The sequence below is a fragment of the Phalaenopsis equestris genome, unplaced genomic scaffold (genome assembly GCF_001263595.1).
Source record: "Phalaenopsis equestris unplaced genomic scaffold, ASM126359v1 Scaffold000754, whole genome shotgun sequence".
Taxonomy (NCBI): Eukaryota; Viridiplantae; Streptophyta; class Magnoliopsida; order Asparagales; family Orchidaceae; genus Phalaenopsis; species Phalaenopsis equestris.
In genome coordinates this window covers 651,393-676,761 of record NW_018165194.1, presented here as the reverse complement: position 1 = coordinate 676,761, position 25,369 = coordinate 651,393, and the positions used below count along the sequence as shown (strand labels likewise).

Sequence of the window (25,369 nt, the reverse complement as noted above, 5' to 3'; positions counted from 1 at the left end):
AGATTCCTTTTGTAGAGATTTAGTGTAAGCATGCGTCTTAGAAGAATGTTACTTCCAAAAAGTTAGGTGAGATATCCAAATCTTTTTGATTGGGGTATGATTTTTTATTTTAACTATTTTTAAATTTGGAGTAATTTTTTTTTAAGGGCGAGGAGATTGTAATAACATAAATGGAAAAATATAAAAATAAAAAATGAGAAGTGGAGTCATCCCGTCGGATCAAACATGTCAGATCGTTCAGCCCTTCGTTCCAACCATCGAATAGAAGCGAACAAGAGAGACAGCGGGAGGGATTGAGAAGTTACTGTCACCTAGCCGAAGGAGGAGAAGAAGAAGGAGAAGGAAGGATTCTGCGGTACTTTTGAGACCTAAGGAAGAAAGGGACCTCGAGTGTCGAGGGCTTATCTGGATCGAGCCGCGATCTAATAGGAGGAAGGGAGTCGAAACCTCTGCATGCGCTGCTTTGTTGAGTTGAGTCGAAGCCGAAGGAGGAAGAGAGAATCTTCCCGCGGTGCTCGCGCACAGGAAGAAAAAGAGAAGACTACTCGCGCTTCTCTGCGTCCGAGTCCAGACCGAAGGAAGAATAGAGGAACGGTAATCGTGGGTGCTCCGTTGGATTGCGCTGAGATCGAAGAAGAAGAACAAAGGAAGGGAGCTCGCACGGTTGAGCTGAAGGCAGGACGAGGAAGCAGGGAACCATCCTTTCGCGCGAGGTGTTAGGGCAGGCTGAACAATACTAGAAGGTAAAATGTTATATTTAATTAAGTTAATTTGTTCCTTATTTTATGCGTGAGTATGTGATTATGAGTTCGATAAAACAAGTGTTAATAGAAAGTTATTTGAATCAAGAACAAATCTGTCTAAATTCTGAATTTTGTGGGAGAAGTAACATAATCTTCACATGAGAAGGAAAAGAAAGATTGTCGGGCACCCAAAAGATTTTAAGCTAGGCTGGTTTTTCATTAAATTGATTAATGAATTTATTATGCGTGTGAAGGTATGTTTATTAAATAATGTTAATGGAAAGTATTTGGAAATCAGGACTCAAATAGTTAGAGATTTCAACTTCGAAGGAAGAGAAGTTTGTGAAGCAAGCAAGCGAAGGATCAAACTCAAATCCTACAAGGTAAATGTTAAGTCTTTGGTGTTATTGAAATTAATAATATAATTAGTTAAGGTAACATTATTAAAATTAATAACTGTTAGGAAGTGAGGAAGTATCTGGTAAATTCTTGAAATTTGAAGGAGATAAATGATTTTAAAGCTAAAAGAGGTTAGCATTCTAATAATTCTTTTATATTTAAATATAAGTTTCTTTAGGATATAATTCATAGTTATATGCACATTTAATTGGTTTAGATGCTAAGAAGCAAGTGAATGGTTAAGTATTTCAGATGTCTGTTAAGGCTAAGGTAAGTAATTTTTTTCTTACATGTATTACATTTAAAGTTTATTAAATAAATAATTTCTTTAATGCTTTAGGTAATCATTTTATGCTTGTATCGTAACTTAAGTATGAAAGGAGAAATGAAAGAAGAAAGAGAAAAAGAATGCTAAATGTTTAAAAAAAGTAATTTAAATGAAAGGAAATGAAAGTTAAAGATTTAAGTCGTATAAGATTACCCCCATATGTTTCCCAGATGGTATTGACAGAGGATGTAATATACTAATGCATTCAAAAGAAAACGGTAAAGGTGCGCCTTCGGGTGCAAATTGAGGGTGCCTTTGAACATATTTTGAGGGTATATTCGAACACATTTTTTAGGATACATTCGGGTATAATGATAATCTTGTTATTACTTTTAAGAATGTTAAAAGCGACAATTACTTAAACTAGAACGAAAGGACTAAAATTAAAGTTTTAATGAAATGTACTATATTTTCCTTTGATCATTAATGGATAACATATCATGACATATGAAATTTAATGCATATTAGATTATAATTACTCACTAAGTTGTACTTACAATTGTAGTTAATATTTTCTTTCAAGAAAATAAAAATTTTAGTGGTTATGTATGTAGAAGAGACTTTGTTTATCAGAGGAGAATCATTGTTGCTAGGTATATTTTTTTTGAGGATAGTTTCTCTTAACCGTTTCTTTTAAATATTGATATAATGTTTGATACTGGCTTGATATGTTATTTTTTGGATGTTATTCTCGATGTTTTAAAAATTATTGCTTTGCGGATTAGTGGTCATTTATATGTATTGGAAGTTTTTTTTTTAAATGTGGATAGTTAGATGTTAACACCGTCCGACTGTTGTTATTGCCTTAGTTAATTTTAAGCACCGGGTCAGGCCGTGACAAAGACCGTAAGAGTTCTAAATATCTCCAATATTGAACATCTTTAATATGAGGTACGTTGTATCAATAGATTTGTTGATAAGGATAAGTTATTTAATGTTTGTCGTTCAATTCAACGTAGAAGTTTGAAGCACCACCCCTAAAGAAATCTGATTAAAATCTGACAGTGAATCTCCCATCCTCTAATATTTTATCCAGAGGTCCTTGGATTATGAGGAAGGTGAATCATTGCCTTAAAAAAAGAGAGGGAATAATGAAAGTTGCCAAGAATGTTCTAATAGGACTATAGGAGAATCATTTTGCAGTTTTTAACATGTATTAATAAGAGATATGGAGTGATAAGATTAGCTTTTATGTATCCCATGTCGTCCTAATATTTCTGGTTTAGATGATGGTTCCAATGACAAGCTTAGGGTATTTGGGGTAATGCGGTTTTATTGAATCAACAGCTTGCTTTTTGTTGTATTTGTTTTTCTGAGCCATTTTGTTTAAATTCCTGGGATTTGAATTTTGAAAGCCATGCTTTCTGCAAAGCTTGAACACCCTGTTTGGATCTAAAATTCCAAGATTTTTTTATGTATTTTTGAATGAATTTATTTTTAGGATAAAATCTTGTAAAAGCAATTTTTTTAAGCGAATCTTCTTAGCCTATTTAGGGAAAAGGAGAACCAAAACCAATTGAGGCCTTGGAATTCTTAAACATTGATAATCTCATTGTTTTGCTAGAATTTAGCACGTGTATTAGATCTATCCTTTCATTCATATCTCTTTGTTTGTGGATTTTCTCTACGTTTCATGCTTATTTGGCCACAAACACCATGTTGTTTGTGTTGGAATTTCATTATTTCACACTTTGTTTATTCTTATTTTCCCTTTGCAATCTTTGTCGCACTTTAGACATTCTATTTCCGTTGTGATCTTCATTTCATTATTAACTAAAATGATCTTGATTTCAGCTAAACATACTTGATATTAGCCTTATTTGCGCTTAGCGTAAGTTAAGTATGTTATACTACCAACTTTTTACGAAGGCAAGGGTTATCATCTTCGCATGTATTATATCATTCATTCACATCTTTGAGTAATTATGATTTATAGCATATTTTTCATCTTTTTTAAATGCTCAATGTTATATTTGATTATTTAAAATCTACTTTAACTCTCAACCACTAAAATATGTAAATAAATAATATCTATTGTGCATGATAAGCACATTTATCCTTCTAGAAGGATATTACTTCCTCTCGATTCCTTTCTAGTGGATTCTATCTTCAAATTTACGCCTAGTTTCAATCTATCATTCAATATGATCAAAACTCAAATAACAAGCTCTTTTTTCATTGCTCTGCAAAAAAAAACAACCTCACTTGGATGTAATTTCTTCATTGTCCGTTTAAATTTACAATCATAATGATTTGAGAAGTGCATTCACCTCAGCTTGTCTTCTTTATTCATTTTTAATTCCAATGCCGTGCTACTAAATGTGATTAAGGCTCCGTTTGGCGCCACTAATAAGCGTGTTTGACGTTTTCAAAACGCCGCTCCACTATTTTTTTCTTGAGCTCACATCACGTATCCGGAAACGACGTTCGATGTCTTTTAATAGATGCGGCCGCAGGGTTTTTCTCTTGCTTCCTCAATCTTTTCACACCAAAACGCCGCTCCACAGTTTTTTTCTTGCTTCCTCAATCCGCGTTCAGGGTTTTTTTTCCTTCTGTGCCTTTTATGTTCGTCTCCTCCCTCGTTCGACCGCTGTTGCCCAAGGTCACTTCTCCCTGACATCTCTCCATCGCCTTTCTCTCGGTTGCTCCTATCGACAGATCCCGGCTGATATCACCATCAATGTTAAGGGGTGACTAAACCAAAGTATTTAAATTTAATCATTTTTCCTCCATGACACTATGGTGCGAGTTAAGGTTACGCCCAGTTTGATTCAAGTTTATTTGACCTAATAATAAGGCTTTATTTGAAGGAGTTGTTGCTAATGATAAAATCAGCTGAAACATTATAGATAAAGCTGAGTTAAGAAACGAAAGTTGCCTAATATATGCTATTGTTTGAAAAAAAATATTGTAAGGTTGTCGTTTATAACTTGCAATTTTGTAGCAATTTAACCAGTCTATTGTGAATACTTTTTTGAGACAAATAATAACTATGCCTATGTATTGAATGCTTTTGTTAAAATTAGGTTAATGAAGTAAATTAACCTTTTTTTTTAGTTCGACTATATTTTCACATCAAACTTACTAGTTCTTACTTTTGAAATTATCAAACAACAACCCTTATGATAGCGGCACAACGGGGAAAGCAACAGATCGCTCAGTTGTCTTCCTCCTGGAACCAAAAACTGACATAGTTGACAACAAAAATTGGTTCAGGACAACAACTAACAGGCTCCGCGAATACCCCAGGATCAAACATCAAATTTTCTAAGGAACACCCACTCTCGGAACAAAGAAGAGATAAAATGAACTCCCAATAGTTCACTATTCATTAAAGAAACCAGTCTTCTACAGAAGATGGCTAGAAAATACACTTGGACAATCCAAAAAGGCCAATATGCCCTTTTAAAAGAAAAGAAAACAGTAAAAACATAAAAGAAGACTAAAAATCAATACGAGGACTATCCTAGATTGCTCCCACATCATTCTCCCCGGGTTGGAGAAGCCTCTTTTTGTCATCAACTGTCTAAATCACCTTCTTAGTGGAGAGTCAAGTCAGATACATTAAAAGCGATAGACACCTTATAATCTCCGGGGAGATGAATTTTATTGGCATTGTCATTAACGCGTTTGACCACCATAAAAGGACCATCAGCTTTGGCTAAGAGCTTTCCATGCTTGCTCGGAGGAAAATGTTCTTTGTATAGCCGAATCCAAACCATATCTCCCTCCTTGAAAGATACAAATTTTCTACGCTTGTTGGCTTGCCGGCGGTACCCCTTGTCTTATGGATGATATTATCTCTTACCAACTTGTGCATGTTTTGTATCTCTTGTATGTGGGCTTCCACTTCAAAACAGGTTTCACAATCAAACCTTTAAGTTCAATCCCTTTGAAGTGCATTTTCAAGCAAACTTCAATTATGTAAATAATACGTAACTTATGCTAAGTGCAAATAAAGCTAATATCAACTTATACTCAATTCTTATGTATTTATATTTTTTACACCTAAACTTTCATATTTACATACATAGCACTTTGGTGGTTTAAATTTATGTGTGAAAAGGTGTATTTTCTTATTGAAAAGTGATGATTGTTCTATTAATGATGTGATGTTAAAGTTTCGAGTGTTATGTGTGTAAATATGAAAGTTTATGTGTGAGATGTAAATACATGTGAATCGTGGGCTGTGCATGTGAAGGCCCCAAAAAGCAAATTTGATCTTTCTATTGAATATCATGATTATGTGTTGTGTCTGTAGTTCTTGAAGCTTTTGCTATGTGGTTGAACATATATTTGAAACTAGTTCCTATTTTTGCCAGCTCCAAGCCCTTTTGTGTATTATGATATTGTGTAGTGTTCCTATTTATTTTTTTAAGAAAAATCATTAATGCAACTTAGCACCACATAAAATGCTTATTTCTACTTTCAATCATGCCATTATAATTTTCATCCTTATGGAGTTTTTTAATTTTGACATTTGCAGAGCATATTTGAAATCAAAGCATTCTTTTGCGAGCTATAGCTTGTTTGAGTGAAAATATAGACGCCTGTAAGTCATTTTACTTGCTCTTATTCTCATGCGGAGATTGGTTGTATGGTCAGTTTGCAGCTTGCTCAGCTGATAAGCTTTGGACTATGAATCCAACAACAATTCATTACGGGCATTTACTCACATATCACACAATTCTTATGTATGCACATATCTCACACCTAAACTTTTATATTTACACACATAACACTCAAATCTTTATTATCACATAAGAAATAACACTATTACCACTTTTTAAAGTGAAATACACCTTTTCATGCATAGGGTTAAAGCACCAATGTGTTTTTTATGTAGATATGGAAGTTTAGGTGTGAGACATGTAAATACATAAAGAATTTTGTGCTAAGTATATAACTTTCCCTTCATTATATCAGCTCCAACCTTTTTGTTTCTTGTGGTTTTTTTCACCCTTGTTTATAGATTATTTGTTTCTATATTTTCAGGAATTATATTTGGACATAATATGACGTCTGCTCAGGATCCTTTTTATATAGTTAAAGAAGAAATTCAAGACTCTGTATGTCAGGCTTGTTGCATTTTCATGAAATTTAATTATTTACGTTATGCTACAGTTATTCTGAACACATCGCCTTATTTTGACATACCATATTTAACCATCTGCTTTATTAAACCTAGGTGGATCAATGACCATGATTTTAAGTTGATAAGTTCTACGGTTTTAAACTTATCCAAATCCATTGTGTTAACTTGGTTGATTTATTTTGCTAGTTTGCAGTCTTAATTTGTAATTCATTCTCTTTTCGTGATTAATAATTTGTGCATGCAAAACTGGAGTTCTAGCAGCATTATTAGAAAGTATATTTATGGCCTTTAATGTGAAACATGAATATGTTGGTCTGAATTTTTCTGTCAGTATGCTGGTTTGGGTGTCTTTTATCCGTGTCTATGTTCATGCATGTGTGAATGTGTCTTATGTTGTGTATACTGGCGTTTGTATGTGTGTGTGTGTGTACCAAGTTACATTGATAAAGTCAAATCCATAGTCACAAACTTCTGATATAGATTAATAATCATTCATTTAGAGATAAAGAATACAAAAAATTCGTCGAACGTAAATTTCACATAAAAATTTCTAGATCATAAAATAATCACATGTTAAATTGAAAAACTTGGTATAGTTGGAAATCATATTGTACTAGATTTGACAATACTTAATCATGCGATTTAACCTTCTTAATAAAAACTTGAGAATCAACGTAAGTAAAATATGAGATGCCAAGATAAATAGCTTAAGTCTCACACTAATATAAGGAGATTACTTCTTTTGAAATTTTAGAATAATATAATAATTGCATCCAACTTGAAATTCACTCAATCAAAGATATGTTTTTATTGCCTTAAGTCCTATATTTATAAAATGCTTTTAACTCCAACAATAAATTAGTTGATAGGATTGATGATCATATAACAAAAAAGAGATTTTGTGATTGCAACTGGATTGATGACAAATGATTAGTTTTTGCGATTAGGATCATAAATGGAAGGCCACTGGTTTCTTAATTGAGTTTGGCGGTCGTAGGAGTTGGATTTAATATAAAGTAGTTGCGGAAAGCTTGCATGGAAGTGTTCCAAATTATACATTTGTGTGCATGCTTTTCTGTCTACTCATCTATCTCTTTCTACATATGTGCATGAATATATATATATATATATATATATATATATATATATATCAAAATATATTTCAATATCACAAACATTATATATATATATATATATATATATATATATATAACCAATTAGATTACGATATCCCAACCATATTTTTATTTTAGAACGAGTGATACGATTGACAAGGCACGTGGTCACACTAGTAATTAAGTGAAGTATAAGGATATCATCCCATTGAGTTTGGCATGACAATTATTGAAATTAACTTGGTGAACTATTATCTAAATGATTGGATTAGAGCAATGCAATGATCAAACCTAAAATTAAGAGCAAGGAAAAATACTATGACTAACTCGAACGAAGATTAACTTAAAGAAAAATCAAGGCAACAAGGCCATAATGTTTGAATTTCACATGTGTTGGTCAGAATAATCAATATTCAAATAAAAAAAATTCTAGTTCGGTGTAATGGTATCATGTTCCAATTAAAAGGGATTGTTATTTTGCTCTCAAGGATTTTTGCTTTCTTTTGCATAATCTATCTACCTCTAGGTGATAGATTCAATGTGAGAGTTGTATTCGATGCTAAGAATCTCAATGCGGACCACATGGCTTCTCCACACTTATCTCTTTACGGTCCATCCATTGTGTTGTTTTTGGCCCACAACGAGTCAATCCTCCACTTTTCGATTTTGTAAATACCTTCTAAGTTACTAACAATATCCACACAATCAACAGTTTGTTCTTAAATTGAGTAAAACACACACTATGTAAGGGGGAACTAAAACATCAAATATTTATCATTTACATCAACTAATTAAACCAAATACATGTTTCATCCAACCCCCCAAAAGGGGATCAATTCATGCTTAAGAAAGACAACTAAAAATAAATAATCCTCGAACATGTTTACAACACATAGGAGTAATTAAAAGAGTTGCTCGATTGGGCGTTGGGCCTGGCTCCTAGGCACTAGAGTAGTGAATGGATTTGATGCTTGGGTGCCAAGCTCTCTATTTATAGGGTTGAAATTGGTGCTTGGGCGTACGCTTTTGACATTTGGGCGTCTTGTTCTCGGCTTAGTTCATCTATGTTGGCACATATGCACATGTTTCTGACACTTGGGTGCCTAACTCTTGGGTTGGAACTTCCCTTATAAAGCCTAGGTATCTGATAGTGGCGTCTAGCCCTTAGCTAGGCTCCTAGGTTCCTTTTTGTGCTGAATAAGTTCTCAAACTTTTGAATCCACTGAGTGAGGATTTTACCACATTTTCCTTGTATTTAAGCATATTTTTACGCACCCGACAAGATTTGAAATTAATTTAATAAAAATTCTCTAATAACTTACCAATATTCATTAATTTGAAGATATAGCGTGGGTCAAATGTGTATATATATCACGATTATTAATGAGTCTCAAAGATATTCGATTGATCTTGATATTAGTGTTGTACAAAATTTAATTGGTTGTTAATGTATTGCGCTCATTTCAAAACATCCAACGATTTTAAGAACTACAGAGAGAGAGAGAGAGAGAGAGTACTTCCTTTTAAAAGGATACAAGCCTTTAACCTCGCACAACTTACCATTGATCCGTATCTTTGAATGATTATGATTTATAGTGGATTTCACTAAATTAAATATGCTCTGGAGATTAAATAAAAAAATAAATTGGATCTATTTTAAGGTTTTTTTTTTTGATTGAGGCTTAATCTTAACCAAATTAAGCCAACTTAGGTGATGATTGGCGTAGATATTAAATGGAGTTACACCATTTTTATGAAAGAAGATAAGATGTTGTAAGCCTTGTTTACATTTTTGGATTAAGCTTACTTCCTTAACTCATTACAGTGTTTTAATTTTGGATAAACAAGAGTTGATGTACTAGTATTGGAACTTAATTATGGTTATATGTTTAATATTTAAATTTATTTGATGAAGTTTAGAGTTATTTTAGTTTAAATTTACTTAATTTTGAAAATTAAGCTTAATTACTTTGAAAGGATAAGCCCATTATGATTACCAACTTAATAATTGTTATATTTACTTCAATGAATTTTAAATTTATTTAAGCTTAAGTTTTACTACTTGCTCAACTTATCTTTTTGTTCATTTATGACATAAGTCGATCAAGAGGTTAATTGACTTGATGATGTGGGAGCAAATCAAGAGTATTTGATTGCTAAGATAAGGACTCCAGAGAGAATCTAAGATATTGCGGATAGGAACTTGAGTCAAGATCATAATCTCTAAGTTGACGAGACTCATAGAGGCCACTCCTTCACTTTCCCCTCAAATTGTTAAAAGCTATTCCGACCATCATCTCATTGGAGATCTTACTCGTTTCTCCTTTGTGCAATCCATTATGGGTTTGACGATGGCTTTGAACTTTGGCCATCTCCACCAATGGACACTTATCCAAAGTCTCTAACTCTTTGACCAACAAAGTGTTTTACCAACTAGTTATTGCTCATCCATGCTGCTTTTTTCTGCATGACACTGTGTAAGATTAGCATAAGTGTGATTAGTAAGAAAATGTAGTGGCATTGTCATATGAATCCAACAATTTACATTCATTATGATAAACTAGTATAGGGTTCATATCGGTTTGCTGAAGCTAGTTTTTTTTTTACTCGTTGTGACATTTTGCTAATGGAGAGAAAAAGTAGGAGAATATTATGATCTTTGGTACCTTTATAGTTGTATTGGAGGCATGTGGGTTTTTTGCTATTCTTTTGATCTGCTTTGATTATTAACTGGTGTATTTGATAAGTTAATGTGTCGTCCTTCCAAAATTTTTTATTTTCATAGAATAGACAAAGGTCTGCCATATTAGAATATTTCTCATGATAGTGGCACATTTGGTTGTAAATTATTTTGTCTTAACTAATTCTAAGTTTAGATTGTTTGGAAATCAATTTTCCTCACTAATAACATATATTTTTAGTATTAATTCTCCTATAAGACTACAAATTTTTCGTTCAATACTATGTTTAGCAATGTGACATACATATTGTTCCCAATGACATCAATAGAATTTTATAGGTATGGTAATTGTGGTTGGAGTCTTTCAAAAAAGATTTAGTGGTAGCACTTTAGGCTCAAAACATTTCCACCATGCTCTTTTAATAAATATATGTTCGGTTCTTGTTAAATTTTAAGAATGTATATTGGATATTAGGTAAGATACTAGTAAGATATTTTCCCCTTTTTTTGTGAGTATTTTTGATGATTTTCGACGATTTTCAAGAGGGTAAACCCTTATGATTAATTATTAGTCTTATAAAAATGAACTTTCAATTAATGATTGGTTGGCTCTAAATGCTAGTTTTTAGTAGCTGTAATTTTGATTTATGACTACGAGAAATATGCCAATGTTAATGTAAAGCCGATGGTTGGGGAGTGTTGATAATGAACTCAATAAAGATTTTATGGTTCCTTGGTAGTTAGTGGATGTAGTTGTCTTGATTCAACCGAAAGATCTTTGTCAATAACCAGGAATTGTGTCGTATAAGGGGACTTTGTAGGTCAAGAGATGTTTGCCTAAATGTCCAATTTTAAGTCTATCTTGTCTAGCATATAACTTCATTCACTATCAAGTGCATCTTAGAATTTACAACTCATTAACTGATTCACTGTGAAACATCCAAGCTTTAGTTGCAATAATGATATATTGCTGCCAATTTGTGGCAAACTGGTACAAATGATGGATGGTTATCTATTTAAGTTTATAAGGGATCATTTATTGGTTGAGCAATCTAAATTTTATATATTTTTATAAGGGGCTTAAGTTTAGGTGTAGTTCCCTTCAATCATAATATTATTTGAATGTATCATCATCAAGGTTTGAGCTTTTCTCTTCTTATGAGAAGAATTGCATACAAATTTTAAATATAACGATCAAAACTTCTTATTCTATTTGTTATCATTTAAAGTTAGTGGAATATAGGGTTGTCAAAACTGTTCATTGTCTGTGAATAGCTCGTGTTTGGCTCGTTAACTAGCTCGTGTTCAATTTGTTCGCCAAGCAAATGAATCAACCACAAAATTTTTTTTTGCGCTCAATATATAAACGAGCCGAACATGAATAAAGATTTGTTTGTTTGTATTTGACTCATTTTGACTCGAAATAATTATATATATATAACATAATTGATGAGTATTATTCTTAAATAATTTAATTGACTGCTTGATTGCAAAGATCTATAATCAATTAAAATTATCAATTTAAAAAATAAAATAAAAATATATTAAACTCTATTTAAATGAATAGTTTAATATAAATGATAAGATTTAAATCTCGCCCCTACCCTACCCTTAACATCCTGTGGCTGTGTGATTAGAGATGTCAAAACAACTCATTATTTGTGAACAACGATATGAATAACGATATTTTGTGGCTAAGAAAAAGAGCCGAATATGAATAATTTTCTTACGCTCGATATATCAACGAGTCTACACGAATAACAATATTTTTTAACGAGTAGAATAGGAGTCGAGCCTGGGATCGCTCACTTTACTCAAGCTCGACTCATTGACACCCTTAGTGTAGTACAAAAATCCAAGAATTTTTAAATTTGTTTAATTATCGTCTCTCGTAAAAATTTTTCAATAGATTTCTCTGATAGCTTGAAAAGATATTTACAATTTCATATTCTATAGGTTTTAAAGTTTTGAAATTAAATATATGGTTATTTGTGATACCTTGCATGTATTGGACAATTTGATTGTTAAAAAACTTGGGTAAACAAGACTTTTAAGAGGGCTTCTAGATGTCATTTGTTCATCCATATTTTTTCAAAGGGTTTCTATACGTTCTTTGTTCATCCATATATTTTTCCAATTCTTGATGAATATCCAATTATCATAAAAATTGATGAACTTTTTTTTTTGCATATAATTTTGGGCTATCTGTGAAATTTGATGAGTTCAATTCATTAATAATTTCCATTTTGTAGATCTCCCATAATGATGTGATCTTGAGCTTAGACACTATAAAAATTATTATATGTAAAATTAAAGTTTAAGTGGAGTAATTATTGCTAAGAAAGTTAGAGGTAGACCTAGAAAGACTTGGGCATATTGTATAAAAAATGATCTTACTCTATTAAAATTAAATAAAAATATGACACTCAATAGGACTCAACGAAGAAAAATGATTCATTTAGCCGACCTCACTTAGTGGGATAAAGGCTTGTTGTTATTGTTGCTGTTGCAATGGAGTAATTATTGTCCTACGAAATGTCATGATTCGATCCGAGAGTTTGAAAATTTTCAAGTCGGAAACAAACGGTCAGTTGGTGAAATTAATTTTTTTATTTTTATTTTATGTTTGTAACATTTATTAATCGAGATATAAATTGAAAAAGTCAGTGCAAAAAATAATTTAATTAACAAAAAATAAGTTTCTTTCTGTTTGCTGACTTCGTTTTTGGTGCACATTGTACTTATATATTTTATTCAAAAGCTTAAATTTGAAAAAAATATTAAAATAACATAATAAGTTATCCAAGATAATATAGTGAAGCAATTATTCTTCTAAACTACAGTAACTTGAGGAGAAAAAGACAACATGTTGCTAATCTTCTCTAATATATTCTAAAAAAATTATATAATAATTTAAAACATATGTTCATGATGTTTGCTCCGGGACGAAATCTAGAATTCTACATGCATTATTTTATGTTTTACTTTTCAAAGTTTCATCTTTTAAATTTAATGCACATCTTTATATTAATTTATGCATTCATCTTAGGAGCCATATAAACACAACACACCCTTGGCTGATACATATCCCATCGGCATAACAAGGCGCATAACAAATCTAGTATTGTTTGAGGTGGAAATGTCTTTATTCATCTCTTATTGAAATTCTCCCGTTAACATGACATTTCATGACATTATATGCATGCTAAGATAAGTTCACTCACTTATTTCAAGATGCTCACATGCATAGTTATTTTTCTATTATCTTAGTCAATCGTGTAATTTACAAATATTCATGTATACACTGTTTTTATTATTCATTGCATGCATTAACTTCTTTTAAAACATTTATTATTAATCTACTAGTGAATAAATGTTAACCTGACATAATTTAAATGTTATGTGAAAAATCTACTATCATTCTATGATAAATTAAATCATTGTGCCACTTTTTATGCAGATTTGTCTACATACATATCTCATATCTATCAATATGAAGAGCCCGTTATAGTTTAATTTCATTGATAAAGTATAAAAGAGAAACTAAAACCATGACTAGCTTTAAAAGAGATATTACTATAACTTAGAAACATAATAGCTCATCTTAAACTAACTTGTTTATCTCTTTCTCTTTAATATCTTTTTTTTATTCTACAATCATCGGTCTCTCCTTTCTCCTTTAATTAGATTTCTCGGACAATCTTAATCATTGTTTTTAATTCATAATATAATAATATTATCTTATTAACATTTCAAAATAACTTAAATAAAAACACCAAACCCAATTCGTTACTTTTTCTTTCTTTATCCATCTATTATAGTCAACAATTCTGGTCTCTAAGTTGTACGAAACAAAATTTCCTCGATTTACAATTCAATATTTTTTCTTCTTTGTTTTCTAATTAAATTAACAAAAAAAGAAAATAATATTTCTACAATTAACTTTAAACCTATTAAAAGATAAAAAACATAAATCCTAACATTTCCTTCTCCTTCTCACACACCCTCACCTCCAACTCTCGCTCTCGTCTCTTCTCTATCCATTATCTTTTTTGCTCTTTCATTCCATTAATCTGATTATATTCGAATGAGAGGAACTTAATACTCTCACACTTACAAACTCGTAGAAGCAGTTATTTCAAATCAATCCATTATTATTATGGTTATTGTTATTATTATTTTTTAGTTATTACAACCTCTAATTCTAAAATTTCGTTCTCGAAATTTATGAATTTCAGAAAATTAAATCATTATGCAGATGAAACACGAGCTGTCGAAAAATCTTCAAGAATGTCCATTTTTTATTATGCATTAACAAAAGCATATATGCTGAATCCAATATATAAAAAAATAATAATTCAACTAAACAATCCTTAAATATTTGAGACTTAATCACATAACTAAGGTAAGATAACTAATGTGACACCCATATGACAAATCATTCTTCAAACTTTGTTAGCATCTACATAAAGAACGATAGACTCTTCAGTTTTGGAATAGACTCTTGGCCGAAGTTCTGCCTTGGTTGTTTTTTATGAGTCGTTGTATTGGCTTCTATTATCTTTTGTTGGCTACTTCTAAAAAGTAGATCATTTCTGAAAATTTCTCTGAGTTAAACTCCTTGAGTTAGCATTTGGTGTAGATTTTTGAGTAGAATTAGAGCAGTCCTTAATTGTTGTCCAGACAGTGTGCATAAACAACATACTTTAGAACTAAAGAAACATTCACCATGGTGTAACTTTCCACACTTAACATATGTTTTTATATTGTTGTCGCCAGCTTAACTATTAAATCTATCATTCTATAATTTCATTTTCTTTCCATCTGATCCTCCAGAATTAACTATTTTTGCCATCTCTTCCAAGATTTTCCTCTTATGCATGTCTCTATGCTTCCGAATCAACTGAAAATTGATTCTCTCCACTATCACTAAATTGTCTTAATTTCAAGTGATATTAATGGGTGTTTGATTGAATCTTTCATTCCAGAAAGAAACCTATAGCACTCTCTTCTGCAGTAAATGTTAGTTATGGTGCATATCTCGACATTGTAGTGAACTTAGTTTTATACTGTATTATTGTCCTCTCTCCTTGTAGCAAGCTGATGAACTTATGTTGCATCACCTCTGTGTAGCAAGGGGCATGAAACATTCTCTAAATAATTCGAGGAAATCTCCCTAGTTAACTTACCTATTTGATATATCTCATAGTTTGTCATGACGTTGCTTTTGCCACCATCGTTCAACTTCCCATCTAATACAAAAGCAGCTTGGGGCACTTTTCTCACATCTAGAAAAGACATGCTGTTGAAAATTTTCTCTATTCGTAGTAGGTATTTTTTAGCTTAAATTGGCTCTTCTGTTTCCTTAAACAATGACGTCTGCAAATCCTGAAATATCTTCAAACCACTGTTTTAATTTGACTGCGATCTAGAATCTTGAATAAGTTGGGTCATAGTTGCCATCATTTAAGCTAAGATATTTGTATTCACAATGAAATTGAGCGATAATTCCTCTCAAGTCTCTCCACTCGAGCATCCTCGATCTTTTATGGAGCATCCATATGTCTGAGATAAAAATAAAGTTATTTAGTTAGAGTTAACCTAAGTCAAATCACTTAAATTATTAATAGTTAAAAATTCACAATTATCCTAATGACTCCGTCGTTAAGATTCATGTTGCTTAATTTAACTCTTCGCTCTGATATCACTTGTGTCACGACATAGTCCGCGACTTGAAAATTTTCAAACGAAAATAGATATTTGGACGGTGAAATTAAAATTTTTAGTTTTTATTTTTAATCACTATCAAATTACAATTCAAATATAAATTGAAAGAGCTACAAAAGAAAATAATCTAATTAACAAATAATAAGTTTTACTTTCTGTTTTTTTGATATTACTTTCTGTTTACATTCTCTCATCTAGTACTCATCTTTTATTCAAAAATTTAATCCTGAAAAAAATTATTAAAATAAAAATTAATTATTTAAGATAATTCAGTGGAGCAATTACATTTTCTAAACTAAAGTAACATAAGGAAAAAAAAATGTAGTATTTATGTTGATCTACCCGTGTATGTTCTAGAAAATCATATAATAATTTAAATTGTATATTCATGATGTTTGTTCACAGAAGAAATCTAAAATTTCTTCATGGATTAACTTTTACTTTATATTTCAAGATTTAATTTTTAATTTTGATGCATATTTTACTCTTATTTTGTACAGTAGTCTTAGGAACACCATCTAAACATAACATAACACACACTTGGCCAATACATACACTTTCGACATAGTGTGTGTAAGCCAGATCTACTATTGTCTGAGGTGAAATGTACATACGCACTTCTGATCGATATTGTTTCGTCAGCGCAATGATTTGTGATCTAAATTACATGATTGTTTGAGAAAAATATCTACACGTGTGGGTATAATGAGTCCCTAGCCATCACGATAAGGAGTTGAACTCTTTTTCTTGGCATGCACATGCAAATGTTCATATATATATATATATATATATTTCATTCTTCATATTATGCATTAATTTCTTATGAAATATTTATTATTGATCTATTAACGAATAAATATCATCTTAACATAATTTGAAGGTCATCGTAATAAACAAATGTCATTCTATGAAAAAAATACTGTTGTGTACTATTTATGCAAAAATGCCTACATGCAATCTCATGTCTATCAATATTAAGAGTCAATTATAGTTTAATTTCATTGATATAGAACATGAAAAATAAAAGAACTGAAATCAAGAGTAACTTCAGAAGACGTATTATTGTAACTTAGAAACATAATTATTACCTTAAGCCTATTTGTTTCTCTCTTTCTTCTAGAAAGCTTTTTTTTCTATTGCATGGTCACCGGGCATATCTCTCATCCTCTAATTTGATTGCTCTCATAATCTTAATACTTGACTTTAATTTAGAAGATATTAATATTACCTTATTAACATTTCAAAATAACTTCCATAAATAAAAACACCAAACCCTATTCCTTAACTTTTTATTTCGTTCTTCCTTCTAGAAAGCCAACAATTCTAGTCTCTAAGCCTTACTTGACCAAACTTTCTTGATTTACAATCCAATATTCTTTCTTCCATGCTTTCTATTTAAATTAGCAAAAACGGAAATTAATACTATTATCATGTAATCTTAATTTAACTTATTAAAATATAAACTTACATCCCAAATTTTCCCTTACCTTCTCACACACCCTCACCTCAAACACTCGCTCGCGTCTCTCACCTCTGCCTTATCCCTCGATCTCCTTTCTCTGTCTCTCTCTTGAATGAGGGGAACTTAATATTCTCACACTTACGATAATGTTGAGATGATTATTTTGAACCGTCGTATCATTATTATTATTATTTCAGTTTTTACATAGAACTAGTCCATGTCTCATATAAAGCATGGTGCGGGAGAGCCTACCATCCATTTTGGAGAATAGGACTGCCTTTCATCCTGACAGTTTTTACATTATTTATCATATTCTTGAATGGTTGTGATTTAAAATAAATTTTTACTAACTATGACATTGAAAATTGAAATGGAGGTTGTTCTACTTTATGTTTCAACCACTTAAATATTTGGATGAAATGGTGAATGACATGAGAGGTCTGAGGATAACTCTACTATTTTTTTATGGGAAATTTACATACATATCACACAATTCTTATGTATTCACATATCTTACACCCAATTTTGATATTCACACTTGTAACATCTTGGTGTCATAAACCTATGCATGAAAAGGTGTATTTAACTTTTAAAAAGATGGTGATTGTACTATTTTTTATGTGATTTTAAAGATTTGAGTGGTATAGATGTGAATATGAATGTTCAGGTGTTAGATATCTAAATACCGAAGAATTGTGTGGTATGTATGTAAATTCCCTCATTTTAAAGAATTTTAATCAAATTATAAATCTGGTGGTGCGTCTGTATGCATGTAGGGTGGTAGAGCGAAGCGAGCAGAAGGAGTTCATAAACCTCTGGGGCTTCTCTAATATGTATTCTTATCTCCAATTGTTTTTTGCAGATTGACAAGCTAGAATCTACTTTTCACAAATGGGAATTTTCGCCTTCAGAAACTGGGGAGCGTGCTCTTCTAACCAGGGAGCTCCTTACAAACTGTGATAGTATTGAATGGCAGGTATTGTGATTAAAATTATTGAAATTGATTTGCTTGTTTTTTTAATTGAAGTTCACATATTCTTTGTTAGATTATAATCATCAGCTTTTATTCATAATGTATCTTGAGTTAAATTTTTGAGGCATTTACAGACATACCACACAACTCTTATGTATTTACATATCCAATGCCTAAACTTTCATATGTACATGTATACCCCTTATATCCTTAATATCAAATAAAAAATACCACTTGTACTTTTTTAAAAGTGAAATACATGTCTTCATGCATAGTTTTATGACACGAAAGTGTTATAAATGTGAATATAAAAGTTAGGTTTTAGATATGTAAAGACGTAAGAATTGTGTGGTATTTATGTAAATTTCCCTAATTTTTTAGCTATCTTGAACCTTTCATTTCCGTGATAGAAAGGTTGAGGAGTTAGATAAGGCTATTGCTGTAGCTGCAAGAGAACCGGCTCGGTATGGGATTGACGAAGCTGAGCTCGAGAGACGAAGGAGGTGGACAACTTCTGCTCATAAACAGGTAGTTACACGAATATAATCTGTATTGCAGTATTACACGTTATGCTCTGGCGGTTTCTTCTAACTTGATTGTAGTTTTTTAGTCTTTAAGGGCTTTTATTCTTGTCATGAACATTATTTTTAGGATAAGTTATCTGCATACCACAAAAATTTTACATAATTACTTATGCATAAAAAGGTTTATTTCTCTTTACAAAAAGTTAGTACGTATTAGTAATTTTTTTAGCGTGTAAAGATTTGGGTAGTTTAAATTTTAAAAATTTACATGGGTAAAAATTGTGTGGTATCTATGTAAATACCCCATTTTTGTTTCAAAATAGAGAAATTTTGGTACCGAGCACAGAATTCTTTTGTAGTTACATATGTCACACCTAAACATTCATATTTACATATGCATCATTTTGATGCTTTAAGCCTATGGATAAAAATATGTATTTCACTTTTAAAAATGATAATAATATTATTTTCGGCGTGATATTAATGATTTGAGTGCTATGCTGTAAATATGAAAGCATAAGTGTGAGATATGTAAATACATTGTGTCTGAATTCATTTTAACTTCGAATTTGTTTATTTGTATGTATTATGAGGTTCCTAACTTATTTATATGCCTAATTATGTAGGTGGCTACTGTGAGAAAAGCTGCCGAAGCTGGTAAAGGGAAGAACATTTCTCTCAATGGAACACGTCAAGAGCTAGTGAGGATTCCGAATGATCGATCGAATGATTATATTACACAGGACGATGAAGATTTCATCTCGTCGGAATCAGATCGGCAGATGCTTCTAATAAAGTAATTTTATTTTCTTCTTAAAATTCAATATTCCATGATCCGTTCATTGTAGTCTACCTTTTTTATAGATATATTTTGGCTTCTTTATCACATCTTTTACCTTGGGTCTCATTATACGTGGTGCTTATTTGGGATCACTTTTGTTTTTTATTTATTTTTTATGTATCTGCTTTTATTTTTAAAAAACATAAATTTTAATGCATTTTTTATATTTTTATATTTGTTTTTTTAAAATAAATTAGCATGTTTTCAAAAATAACATCTTAAAGTTATTTTGAGTGTTTTTAAAAATACATGAACATGTTATAATATATCAATTATGTTTTATTTCTAATAAAAATATATACAAAATAATAAAAAATAAAAAATCAAAGTGATCCCAAACTGTCACTTAATATTTTTATGCACAAGAAAGCAAATGCATGCTATTAACCCCTTAGTTGGTTATTACTGTATTATGATGTGACTGAGACATGGACAATTAATCGTATGGAGGTAGAGTCAAATTGGCAACTTTTTTTTTTTTTTTTACATTCTTACCGCTTGATGCCGATGTACTTACATATCTAACACCTAAACTTCAATTTTTACGTATATGCCACCTTACATATGTATGAAAAGGTGTACTTCACTTTTTAAAATTTAAAATGGTGGTGTTTTTTGCAATGTGATATGAAAGATTTCGGTAGTATAAATGTAAAAATAAAGTTTAGGTGTTCGATATGTAAATACATAAGAATTGGTTAGTTAGTATGTAAATGCTACTTTTCATTTTCAAGTGGAAGTTATTAAGATCAAATTTTGGGTCTGAATGGGTCTGAAAATTATTGAATTTGTTTTAAGGTGAGTGCAATATAAAAGACAATTGTACCGCACACACGAGAAATATATATTGCATTGATCTTAAATAAATTCAGGGGCATTTACATACGTAGCACATTGTTCTTATGTATTTATGTATCTCATATCTAAATTTTCATATTTTCACGCATAGCACTCATATCTTTGACATCACATCAAAAATAGCACCATTATCACTTTTAAAAGGTAAAATACAGCTTTTCATTCATAGGTTTAAAGCACCAAAGTGCCATGCTCGCAAATGTAAAAGTTTAGGTGTGAGATATGTAAATACATAAGAATTGTGTGCTACTTATGTAAATTTTCCATAAACTTAATTGAAATTCATCTTGACCAAATTTTGGTCAGGATCTTCTGAGTAACTTTTTTTGGTTCTATATAATGCGTGCATTTTACTGATTGCTTCTAACAGCGAACTGATGCTTTAGGCGACAAGATGAGGAATTGGATGAACTCAGCCTTAGTGTTCAGAAAATTGGAGGAATAGGACTTACCATACATGAGGAACTAGTTGGACAGGTGAGAAATTTGAGAAAATATTTGGTTATCATACACCAATCAAGACTCTCCCATATGAATGAGGGTGCGTTTGGGGCAGCTTGTACTTATACAAATAAGCCGCTTATTTGGAAACACGGACCGCAGGGTTCGATCCGCGTTCTGCGTTTAGTGTAAAAATCCTACTGCGTTTTCAGATAAATTACTCAAATGCAGTTTCCAAACGGTGAGGCGGCGTTTTCAAAATGTGGCCGCGGCGGACATGCTGTCCAAACGCACCCTTAAATGAGGAGCTAAGGGATTATGTTTCAATTGCAACGAAAAGTTCTATAATACTTTGACAATTTCTTTATTTTGCTTTGTTATAATCGTCTCCAATTGATAAATTTTTCTTGATGATTTCATAGGAAAGAATCTTGGACGAACTGAGCACAGATATGGAAACTACAGCAAATCGTCTCGACTTCGTTCAGGTTTTCTCTTTCCATTTTTCATATGATGCAATGATCCTTTTATTATTGGGATAATTATGTACAAATCACCCTGAACATTGATATTTACAAATCAACCACCCAAGTATTTTTTTTTTTTTGAACAACCAAACCTATTTATTTTTGAGTGTCACGATCAAACTACGGAAAATTTGATAAAAATGAGAATTATGGGTTGGGGTTTTACCATGAATTTTGATATTTGAGCGGGAATTTGAAAAATGGATGAAAGTGAGTGATTGATCTGCAAATAGCAAGTTTCGGGTGGCTTGTATGTAATCGTCCCTTTCTTTATTTTATACATTAAAAATTGGATCAGGATATCTCAACCAAACTTTCAATCTGGATGGGACTTTACAACTGCTAGATTTATTTTTGAAGATTTACATACACACCATCCAATTACTATGTATTTTACATATTAAACACTTAAACTTCAATATATACATACATTAGGAATTGAAGGGCGCATTTCAGTTTTAAAAAAGTTAAAAGATGGTATTTTTGATGTGATAGGAAAGATTTGGGTGGTATAAATGTAAAAAAACAAAGTTCAAGTGTCAGATATGTAAATACATAAGAATTGAATGGTTTGCATGTAAATTCCCCTCTATAAAATGAGTGCAATATAAACTTTTATCTAACTCATTTGCTTTACCTCTTGCAGAAAAAGATTACTGTGGTGATGAAAAAGGCTGGAGTGAAGGGGCAGATTATGATAATACTCTTCCTCATAATTCTTTTTATTATTCTGTTTGTTTTGGTTTTTCTCACATAAATGCTGAAAGGTAATTTTGTAATTTTTGAAATTTTCTGAGTGTACTTTGAAAGTACTGCAGAGCCTTTTGAACTCTTACATGCATGGCTGTATTGGATTTAGCTTTTCATATTCCTGTTGGCAAAAGTTATATTGCCAGTACCATTTTTGTAATTTGTATAGGGTTATTTGTATGAATTATGTAATAAATTATTACAAATTATTATATTTATTTTTAATTAGGGGCATTTACATAGTCACCTACATATAGCACAAAATAGTTGTTCAAATAAATTTGTAGTAATGGTTCAATTGATAGACACGCTAAGGGTGACCAAACACTGTATAATAGCTTTTGGCCATTTCTTTTATATATATATATATATATACGACTACAAAGAATTATAATTAATTAAAATTATTAATTTAAAAAATAAAATAAAAATATTTTAAATTATATGTGAATGATCTCTTAATATAAATAATAAGATTAAATCTTGTCTCATTCTTTAATATCCTATGGTTAAATGACTTTGTATGGTGCTTACAATACAAAGGGTCATTTAATACCTCTTAATATAAATAATAAGATTAAATCTTCTCATTCTTTAATATTATTTTTTTGAAATATAAAAGAGCCAAATGCGAACTCTTTTTTTTTTTTGTTTGAAATATAAACGAGTCGAGTACAAACTATTATATTTTTAACGATTCGGACACGAACTTAGCCTGGGCTAGCTCGTATTTGGCTCGTACATAGGTTAGGGTGCTTACCATGTAAAAATTAAAATTTGGGTATGAGATAAGTAAATGCATAAGAAATGAGTGCTATGTATGTAAATTTTTCTAAAAAATAAAAAATATATTTTCATGAAAAAATTTATGATATATATATATATATATAACCTAACGAATAACCTACAGCCCACCTGCCGTCCCCACTCTCGACTCGGTCCCACTGCGCTGAACTGTAGCGGCCTAGCGGGTCGCAACTCGGTAGAATCGGCGCCATTCGCCGAGTTCGCTCCGGCGTTCGTGGTGCCTTCGTTCGCCGCCCTTCCCCTCGACTACGGTCTGCGGCAATCTTTCAACATATACGTTTAGTAATCTTCTTTACCTTCTGACATTTTACAGTATTCCTAATCTTTTTTTATTTTCATGCTTCAGAGTTGTCGTTCTACTTGCCTATTGATCTCTCTTCGATCTTTGGCGAAGGTACATTTCTCTGTAATTTTGATAAATTTTATTGGCATAATGACCTAGCTACTTAAGATTTGTTACATTGATGATAAATGTATTGATTTGGTATTTGTTAAGCATTTGTTTCTAATTTTGATGTAGTTGAGATTGTTGTGTGGTTGAAAAAGAACAGGTGTTTTTGTGAATTCGTACAAATATGTTATTTCTTAAACGAAACTTTCATTGCCTAATATCTTATGATATTGTCAAGGATGTTGTTTGAGTCGATGTATCTTTTTTCACTGCAAGAGATACTTTAGAAGTACTGAAATTAATAAATTCTGCACATTTGGTATTTTCATTGGTGATGATCGTAATACAAATTCCAAACAAGTTTTAATAGAAATCAATTCGATAACTTGCGTTTTTCCACTATTTTTGAGACTTTGAATGTTATCATCAATGAATTAAGTAATGGGCTAATTCTATTTGATAAGTCTTGATATCTATCAGTCGAGATATAAGTAGCTATTACATCTTCTATTATGTTTATTAAAGAGAGTGTTTCATTTAACTCCTTTTGATCATACATATTGATGAAAAATTTACTTCAACATTTAAATGACCAATTGAAGCTCTTTTTTTTAAAGCATGTGTTGAGCATACATGAATACATAGTCAGGGTTACGATGGAGCACTCAATAAGTGCACTATATTTGATGGGTTGAAAATTTTGATCATGATAGATAATTGTTCATCTCATTATATATATCATTTTGTGCATAAAATCCGATTTGTTGTCATGTCTAAAAAATTGTACTAATTATTTTATTTTTTGATTTGGTACCTAATTTTATAAATATTAGTAAAAATTTATGTAAAAGAAGAGATATCCTATGTGAGAAGCAATTTAATGAAGTTTTTGAGCAATTATGAAATGGAGAAGTAGCAACTAGTAGTGGGTTAAATCAAGAGTCGCTCTTCAATGTGTTGGAGATACATATTATTGTTCACACAGTGGGTTGCTTATCAGTTTTTTTGGTTGAATTTATTATTGATGTTTTCAAAATAATAATTAAAGATGGCTCAAATTGCAAGCAAATGGATAAAGTATATGTATTTTTAGATATTTTAAAATATATTTTTCATTTGCACTTGAAGAAATCTATATTAGGGTGCAAATGAATTATCTCAAATTTTACAAAACGACTACAACATCATAAATTGCGTGTTTTTGGTTATACCTTTTAAGCAAAATTTTCAAAATATAAGAAATGACGGATGGTGTACATTAATCAAAGTTTAACTTATGTGCGAAACTTGATATGGTTGTTTCAAATATAATTGAGATATTTATAATACATAGGAGATCGAGTTGATGTACTAAAAAAATCATAAGTTTTTATCATTTTTAAGTTGAGTTATTTTACCATGTAATAGATATACAATTTCAAGGCCTCAATAATAGATTCGATGAGACAAATATTGTGTTTAATCTTTGTGTGGCATGCTTTAATCCGTGTGATTCATTTTTAACTTTTGATAAGGAATGATTGCTATAGCATTTGACAAGGATCACTACATATTTATTCTTTGGTGTACTTGTGAAGATTGTTTTGACACTGTTAACCACTCTATCAACAGTTAAATGAGCATTTCCTAATACAAATATTATAAAGAGTTGCTCGCACAATAACATGTGACAATGTTGGATGAGTATATATATATATATATCTTAAAG

At 31.1% G+C, this 25,369-nt stretch overlaps 2 protein-coding genes across 8 annotated transcripts in view; both read left to right on the top strand.

The window, feature by feature from the left end:
- The first annotated feature begins 214 nt into the window (after positions 1-214).
- Positions 215-22,627, top strand: LOC110030717 (syntaxin-61-like). Of its 3 annotated transcripts, XM_020733598.1 has the most exons (10): positions 215-743; positions 1,042-1,126; positions 5,957-6,022; positions 6,466-6,539; positions 18,412-18,525; positions 18,937-19,050; positions 19,673-19,842; positions 21,132-21,222; positions 21,609-21,674; positions 22,360-22,627. In XM_020733598.1, exons 4-10 carry the CDS (start codon positions 6,486-6,488, stop codon positions 22,468-22,470), a joined length of 720 nt encoding a protein of 239 aa, XP_020589257.1. In that variant the 5' UTR covers positions 215-743; positions 1,042-1,126; positions 5,957-6,022; positions 6,466-6,485; the 3' UTR covers positions 22,471-22,627. The 3 variants fall into 3 exon arrangements, with proteins under 3 accessions (XP_020589257.1, XP_020589258.1, XP_020589256.1); XM_020733599.1 differs by lacking the exon at positions 1,042-1,126; XM_020733597.1 differs by lacking the exons at positions 215-743; positions 1,042-1,126 and adding an exon at positions 1,360-1,412.
- A 771-nt stretch (positions 22,628-23,398) lies between these two features.
- LOC110030716 overlaps positions 23,399-25,369 on the top strand; it is a 25,326-nt gene continuing 23,355 nt past the window's right edge. For all 5 annotated transcript variants that reach the window (XM_020733593.1, XM_020733595.1, XM_020733591.1 and 2 more), the window contains exons 1-2: positions 23,399-23,521; positions 23,617-23,664. The gene's annotated coding sequence lies outside the window, so the exon portion shown is untranslated. The remainder of the gene's footprint in view (positions 23,522-23,616; positions 23,665-25,369) is intronic.